At 33.9% G+C, this 8,752-nt stretch overlaps 1 protein-coding gene across 1 annotated transcript; it reads left to right on the top strand.

Annotated features, from left to right (window-relative positions):
* Positions 1–378: 378 nt before the first annotated feature.
* LOC147396409 (uncharacterized) lies at positions 379–1,891 on the top strand. The gene is made up of 2 exons (XM_086450926.1): positions 379–950; positions 1,658–1,891. The coding sequence occupies exons 1-2, from the start codon at positions 470–472 to the stop codon at positions 1,717–1,719; spliced, it is 543 nt and encodes a 180-aa protein (XP_086307052.1). The 5' UTR covers positions 379–469; the 3' UTR covers positions 1,720–1,891.
* The last annotated feature ends 6,861 nt before the right edge of the window (positions 1,892–8,752 follow it).

Here is an 8,752-nt window from a genome sequence, read left to right as displayed (position 1 = left end):
CAACTTGCCACGTGGCAAAGACGCGAGGTAAACCTTCTTTAATCACCTAAATCATACCACGTCACCTACTCTTTTTTAAAACCTGCCCACCCATGATAAGGTTACTGTTGCGTCAATCCAGCTTATACGCCCTTTACTATAATATAAAACAGAAAAAGTAATACTACTCAACCGACCTTATATAGATGTGCGAGCCATTCAAAGATGCACTAAGAAGACGACACGTGCCTCCGTTCAAATGGCCAAGATTTCTCTGCGATGCAAAAGAGACGACAACCAGGAAGTACGTGTCGTGAAAGTAAGAGTCTCGTTTTGAAACGAGAACGTTTGTCTCTTAGCTCTACATCCTATATCTATATATATCTTTATGTATAAATCCAGATGAGAAGCAAATTTTCCTTTTATTATAGTTTATAAGACACAAAAGAAAGAAGAAATCACGTTTTAAGGAAAAAAAAAAGAAAAAGAAATGGAAGATAGTGTGATCGAGAGTGAGAGGTTGGAGCCTTCTTTGACTCTGAATCAAAGAGAAGAGAATGGTCAAGAAGGAGAAGCTAAGGAAGTCAAAGAAGAAGGGGAACATAAGGCAAGTGGGGGTCTCATAAACCATTGCATATCCAACTTGGTTTCTCCTTTGCGTTCCAAAGGTAATGAAGTTTATGAAGAAAAAGCTGAAGTTAGAGATGAAGGAAAGAGAGAAGAGGAGGAAGAGAAAAAAAAGCGTGGTGGTGGTGTCATCAACAATCTCATCTCCAACTTTTTCAATCAAAAGGAAGGTAAAGAAGAAGAAGAAGAAGAAGCGAATGACAAGAATAATAATGTTGATGAAGAAGAAGAAGAGGTTGATGATGAGGGAAAAGAACAAGTGATGAAGAAGATAAAAAAAGATCAGGGTGGTGGTGGTGGAATCATTAATACCCTTGTCTCCAGTTTTCCTGTATCCCTTCCAGGTATTCTCTTTAATTTTCTTCTTCTTTTCTTTCAAGTAGTGAAAATATCTATTAAATAATACAAGTATGTGATTATGTGAATAAAGAGGAGGAGATCAGCTTATATATATATATATATATAACTAAATCCCCATAAAATTACTTAAATGCGCTTTTCTTCAACCTCCAAAACCCCGGTGTTTGTCTTTAGAAAATGTCATCTTCAAGCTGTTAACTTCTAGATTAAATTATTGAACCTTATCTTCATTCAATGGATTGAAAAAAAGACCCTTCATTTTTCTACACAAAAGTCCATCCTCCTCCTTTTTCAAAAAAATCTTAATCTTTTTCTTGAGGTTTGAAGGTTGAAGAAGATATATAGAAGCTTACGGTTGAAGATGAATGGTTTAATTTTGGGGATAAAATAAAAGGGGTTTTTCGGCTAAAGGTTGATGATGAGGGCATTTAGGTCATTTACCCTAGTCTAGAGAGGACCTAGGTTAAGAGGGTTTTGCAATCAGTTCAATGGACGGCTGGGATCGAATCCTCCTTTCATCAAATGTCATCTTATTAATTCTTCTGTATCCAAAGAGCTTATCTTTCTCTCTCTCTCTCTGTCTCTCTGTCCCTGTGCATGCGTGTGCGCGTGTGTGTTACTGTGTTTGGAGGTAACCTCAGCTTTAAGTATCCATTAACTTAATAACTTTGTATAAATAAATTTTGTCCAGATGATGCCGCTCCAGCAGCTGATGAGGCCTCTATTCTGATTCACTCTATCATCCATGACTGAGGGGACCAACTGCTGTGAAATGTTGGAGATGGAAGGATTGTGAGTTTTTATTAATGTCTCTCAATTCAAATGGTATTTAAATTGGGTTTCTTAGATACCTTCAAAACCTTCAGTTCCAAATGTAATGTAAAAGCATTATAAATTTGTAATAATGGGCATTGTTTGTCACAAATCTTTTGGAGGTTTTCCTTGTTGCATTTAATTTTAAAATTGGGTACTCGTTTTTAATGAGAAGATTTCTGATCATTCGGTCTCCCATTTTGGAATTAGTTGCTTGAGAAGCCTTCCTTTATCATGGGTGCAATTCTTACGTGACTCAAAAACGAGAGTTACGGGTTTGGATTGAGTTTAATAGTTTTTGGATTGTAATTGTGTCGACCTGTCAACAAATCGAAGAGAGACAACAAGATGTTTATCAATTTTGGGAGAAAAAAATCTAGGGCTTCGATGTGGTGGGAAAGAAAAATTTAAGGTTTCAATGGGGTTTGAGAAAGTTTGTTAAGGAGAGATAAAGAGGAGGAGGGATTCTAAGTGTTGCACGAACTAGTTCAGCTTAGAGAAAGCAAAGTTGCAACTAAATTAATAGAGATGAAAAGTGAATCTGACTTGAAAAAGAAGAGAGTTCTAGGTAGCTATTGAAAATAATTTTTGAGAGAGAGGATGAAGAGGGAGGATTACCTGGTGCACGATATATTGGTTCGGTTGAGAGAGAAACGAGCATAATTTTTTTTTTTTTTTTTATAAACAGCAATTCATTCATAAAAGAAAATTAGAATTAGTCCAGTATAGATGACCAACCTCGCAAGACCTTACAACAAGGAACTAATCATAAGGAATACAACAAATCCCATCCCAATTAAAAATAAAATCCTTGAGAGAAACACCTCAACAAAAAAAAAAACCATTTATTTCCTTTTACATCTCAATCGTTGATTAAGAAGGATCTAACAGCTGTTCAGATCATAGTTAGTAATTCGGTGTGTGGCAAAAAATTGTTACGGGATTAATTCGAGGATGATTCAGAATATATATTTAGTAGTTCGTTTAAAAATTCGATAAAAATTTTGAAGAATGGCAAAAATGCGATACGAGAATGGTTTGGATATAATTCGACTTGGATACTTTTACACACATTCCATTTTAATATTTATTCTAAAATAACATATCTAGAAAAAATTTAAAATCAAGAATATATTTTTTTTCTTATAGTTAATCATATTGTTAATACAAATCTTCATAATGCAAAGTCCATACTATCTGAATTAATTGAGTTACAAAGACTCAAAAAATTCTATAACAGAGAAGATATGTAAAAGGAGTGAAAAAATTAATTGTTGATTGATAATCATGAGAGTCGATAGCAAACAATGATTAGTGATTGTCTAATGATAAACCTTTATGTGTAAAGAGAGAAAAATAAAAATATTATCATGCGACATTAAGATTAAATTCTTTTATTATAAAAATATGGGTTAATTTGTGCTTTTAACACTTATTGCTTAAAGTATTTTTGATTTGTTTAATTCGGAAAAAGAATAAATCGTGAACAATTCGAAAAGATTCAAAGAGATGAGAATTTTTAATAGAAATTGAATTAGATGGAAGTTTTAATCGTTTTGTGCATCATTCATAAAATTCTGGTATAATTCGTGACTTATATATTTAAAGAATTACTAACTATGATTCGGATTGGAGTTAATCCAAAATCGATTCAAAAATTTATGGGAATGGAATCTTCAAATTTTCATCCAAATCAGATCCGAGACCCCAAAATTCAGATCCAAATCCAACCTTTTCTGATCAAATCAGGTACCGGCTAAAAATCGGTTCATTGCCAGCCCCACTCGTGTCCAAGTTAATTAAGACATCAACCCTGTTTTGATCCGTTTTATTAATGTGTTGAGTTGACGGTCATACAATATAATTCATTTAAGTATCGAAAAGTAGGAGGTATCTTAGATATCAACAAATATTTAGGTGCTTTTCAAAAATTACACAGTTTTAATTAACAGATTTTTTTCATTTTAATCGTGTCTTGTTCACAGGTTAGTGCATCGATGTGAACATGACATAATCTAACCTATTTATCAAATGGGTTAAATGGGTCGTGTCATCTTACCTGTTAATAAACAGGTTAGATCTGGGTCTAAGGTTTTGACACAGTTATTAAATAGTTTTCAGAATATCCTTTCCTCATGAACACAGATACAGAGGACTCATTGCAATTCCCATTTAATTTATTCTTTAAAGGAACACACCGGATGGATTTGGACTTTTTTCTTTTGCTCATCCATATGGACTTGGGACTAGAGCTTCTCTGTTCTTTGCCTTCAATTCAACCCTTTGTGAATCTACACGTTAAAGAGGAATTAAATGTTCTACTTGAAGATCGTTTTCCTTTTTTCTTTTTTTAAATAATCAGCTATCTCGGTAGACAGGGAGTCAGGCGTGTATCTGAGCTTTGCCCAATCTATAGATCATGATCTTGCCTAAGGATTAATTTCGAGGTACATGCAACACCTGCACCAAGTAAGTGAGGGTGCGGCCTCGTGAGTGATCCCTGAGAAATTAATGCTCTTATTGGGTATCGAACTGATGACCTATGGGCATTGACCACTTATTGGTCCAAAATTGCCAATGATCCAACCCTTTGGGGTTTCTAATTAAAGATCTTAAAAATCAAATTTCAAATGGACCAAAATTAGCATCATCACAATCCTGGGTGAGGTTAGACAAAAAACATTTCAACAAAAACTTAAAGATTTTGATTCAAATTAGGAAATAAATTATAATACTTGTAAGGAGTTAGGGGGTTAGACGTAGGGTTGGCAATGGGTCAGATAATATATGCTTACCTGACTCATCCTACCCGAGTTCTTCGGGCATAGGTACAAATTTTTTATCTAATTAAGAATTCGGATAAATTTATCCGCAATTATTTTTATTTAAATATCTATAGAGTCACTTATGGATATGCGTCCTATCCAACCCAAATATCTGTTTACCTGAGTTTAATACTGTAAATTCACAATAAAAATTTTACCCGAAATTTGTCCACACTCACAATGAGCTATATATATCCACTTGAAATTTGGGTAAAAGTCATATATGAATATTGCAAAGGCCAATTTTGTGATAAATCGACCTCGATTACAATTTCATCATTAAATCCATAGAATAATAAAAAAAATATGGAAAATAAATATATAAGGGTTTTTTACGTGGTTAGGCAAACGTGCCTACGTCCATGGGCTCGGGAAGCCGTTTTACTATAAATTGAGTTTATTACTTAACCTTCTTACCTCGGTCTCCCTCCTTTTTTTACAATGGCATGAAAGCCTTTAAATAGAAAAATCCTAAAAAAATCATAATCCTAGTTAAATTATAATTGACCCTATTACCCCTTATCCAAATTAATAATTATATAAAAGGAGAAGAATCCTCTTAAATTGATATTCTTCCTTAATATGATAGTCATCTTCAAATGATGTCACTTGTTCTCCTTGGGATACGTGTTAATAGTGCAAATGAACGGTCCAGATGGGACATAATTTTATCCTTCTACATAACTCCTTTCCAAAGGTGGAAATTGATGTATTGAGATCCACCTTCCAGAAATACTTCTGACCTAAGTGAGTATCATCTTTGATTTTCGAACTAGTATGATTTTTAAGCTCCTAAGCTTATTTTTTATAAATTTGATCTTCATTGTAGTTTAAATTTAGATCTCAGAATGATCCAAGATTTTTCATCTAATAAATTGATCAAATTAAGGGTCAAACCTAGTTCCTTGGGATGAACTAAGTCTTTTTTGTGTGTCGACCGACTAAAATAGATTGGACTCCATTTTATGTATGACCGACCCACCACCAACTAGGTCAAATTCCCTCGATGAATTGAGCTTAAACTTTCTCTAACGTACTCAATATCAAGAGTAGGGTTCAATTTCCTCCTTGAATTGAGTTGTCTTACTTATCCATTCTATTTTTGTTTTTTCATCAGAATAGAGCTACGTTCCCTCATTGACCCGAACCTTAACCTTCTTGAACCTACTCAACCTCAGGAATAGAACTTGGTTCCCTCAATGAATTGAGTGTCAACCTTCTTAAACCTACTCAACCTCATATGAGTAGGACTCGATTCCCTCAATGAACCGAGACTTCACCTTCTTAAACCTATTCAACCTCATATGAGTAGGGCTCGGTTATCTTAATAAATTGAGTTACCTTGCCTTTTTAATCATGTTTGACATAAGATAATAGGGTTCAGTTCCCTCAATGAACCGAACTACCATTCGATAGTACGAAATAGATCAAAAGATAATCATCTTTATTATTAACATAAGCCTAATTAAAAATATTTAAAGCAAAATCCTTATGCCACTTGAAATCTGATAATATAACGTAGATCTCCTACTAACAATTTAAATAAATCCATATACTTATTAATATCCTACTTTTACTACCTTCTTAAGGAATACCCAAGTCCAAGTTCCTGATTAATTATACTCGGACCAAGCCACAAGTGTAAATTAACTATTTTATCTTAGTAATGGGACTTACATTGAGCCTTCCAAGTGTTTCATTTAACTCAGTGGATTAGATTTCCACCTTGTGCATCGACCTACCAACAACAAGGTTGGGATTCTTCTTTGCATTCCCAACAATGAGATCAGGGTTCCTTTTTGTGTACCCGATCAACAATATTGTCAGATTCACTTTTGTGCACCCCTTAAAATCACAAAATTATATTTGCATTGAGTGAATTTTAATAAAAAATTGGATCACGTGGAACCCTTATCATGAGTGTGACCTAAGCCCCCGAGCAATATAATTGCTCGGTACTATAGTTGGTCCCTTGATCCTATTTGTAAAGTCAGCTCAACTGACAAATTGGGTTGGCCTGATTAAGCCCCAAAGCAATTTATTGGTTTATGTGGTGGGAATTGTTAGTCCCCAATAAGCTAAATCAAACCCCATGTCCTTGTTTACCTTGTGTTTCCTTATAAATAATGTGAGTTTCAATATAATTCGAATATTGACATGCAAGCCCACACCTCAACTCACCCTCTTAACTTTTATTACTATTACTACTTACTTTATTGAACAAGCCATGTAATAAAATTAAATTATCTATAGTTACCCTTTTTTTAATGTAGATAATACCTGGTAAAATCGATGTTTTCCTAATAGGCATCCTTTTCATAACTAAACCTCATTGTGGGAGTGCATAAGCCCCGAGCTTTTCAATTATCAGTGACAATCCATGGCTTATTGTATGACTGATCGTAAACAGATTAGGCTTCCTACACCTTGTTGAAACGTCTTCGTTGGATAATTTCTTCTGTGATGTATTTGTGTGCCTTATTGTAGACACCCCATTTTTGCATCCGCCTGATTAATCAACTCGTCAACCCGATCGCAAGGATTTCCAATGATGGATGTGTATTCCATTGCTTTACTTTGTTACCAGATCTGTTTCAGAAATCCGGATGAGGTATCTCAAATTGACAAAACATTAGAAACCACGCTACGCTAGGAAAATACGACCTCAGAAACATAGAAATTATCATCTTGCAAACCAAAAAGAAGCTTCACGATAAAAATCACTAAAAATTACCAAATTACCAAAATACCCCTAACCTCAAAACAACCCTAGAGCCTACGTTACGCTTAGGAAAACTCTCTCGAACACATAAAATAACAAATCATAATCAAATAAATCATTTCACCAATTTTAACAGAATTTGACAAAATTACGAAAATGCCCCTCATAAAGTTCACAATCATTTCACATAAAAATTTTCATAAATGGCACAAACCAACATTCTCAATGAATTCCTTATGAAAAACCGATTCTAAAACATCCTAGAACATTAAAAACTGACTTAAAACGTGAAAAGTCCTCTCCGGGGGCAAAACGGTAATTTCACAATTTTCATAATTAAAAAATTCGAAATTAATAAATAAAATATTAAATAATTAAATTTAAACATTAATGAAATTAATTTAAAATTTTGAACCTAAAAAATTGATTAATCGGACTCTCAGGCAAAATTGTTGAGAGTTCGTGGGATATTTCTTTAAGGACCCCTCCATTTGGGGGTCCAAAGAATTAAAAAAATAATAGAGAGGGGTTCTCCAAAAATAAAAAGTAAATCAAGCAAGACTGAAGTCAAGGTATTAAAGTCAATCAAGTGAGACTAAAGTCAAAATTAAAGTCAATTAAGCAAGACTGAAGTCAAGATATTAAAAGTCAATCAATTAAGACTAAAGTCAAAACATTAAAAGTCAATTAAATAAGACCAAAAGTCATAATAGAGTTCTAATAAAAAAATAACTCTATCTAATAGAGTTCTAACTTAAAAACAATTCTACCTAAAACAATTTGAATTAAAACACAATTCTACCTAAAACAATTCTAATTAAAACATAATTCTACCTAAAACAAGTCAAACTAAAACACAACTCTAATTAAAAGATCTCTAATTAAACACTAACTCTATCCAAATCAACCCCTAAAAACATCTATAAATAGAGGTGCTCACACCCTATTTTCGGATCAAATTATAAACCTAAGAGAAGTAGGTCTAGAAGCTCCCCTAGCCCCCCATAAACCCTAGTTTTGGAGCCCCAACTCCTTAGCTAACATCCCTCCTTCAATTTTAGTCTAGAAAACACCCAAAAGCCTTCTAAAAACACCCTCAAATCCTCAACGAACTTGAAGAGTTTAGATTCAAAAACAAGGAGATACTTTGCCTCGGAGATCCGAAGTCAAATCCGGAAACAGAACGAAGCAAGGGAGCACGGTACAAGGAGCTCTTTTTGTCAGATCTGAGGGAACCAAGTCCTTGCCATCGGAAAGGTAGATTTTTATTTTTATTTATTTTTTATCTAGGTTTTAGCAATGTAATTTACTTGGAAATTTAGTAGAGACCGACTTTGGCCGGGCGGGGTTGGTGCCTAACACCTTCCAATCCCGTAACATGATCCCCGAATTCAGTTTTTTTTTTGTTTTAGATTAGTTTTTATCC

This window comes from Akebia trifoliata, chromosome 8, assembly GCF_017979445.1.
Source record: "Akebia trifoliata isolate Shusen 1 chromosome 8, ASM1797944v1, whole genome shotgun sequence".
Taxonomy (NCBI): Eukaryota; Viridiplantae; Streptophyta; class Magnoliopsida; order Ranunculales; family Lardizabalaceae; genus Akebia; species Akebia trifoliata.
This window is presented reverse-complemented; position numbering and strand designations above follow the sequence as displayed.

Coding starts and splice junctions, on each gene's coding strand:
- LOC147396409 (XM_086450926.1), top strand. CDS start 470: ATGGAAGATAGTGTGATCGAGAGTGAGAGGTTGGAGCCTTCTTTGACT. Junction 951..1,657: donor TTTTCCTGTATCCCTTCCAG/GTATTCTCTTTA, acceptor AATTTTGTCCAG/ATGATGCCGCTCCAGCAGCT.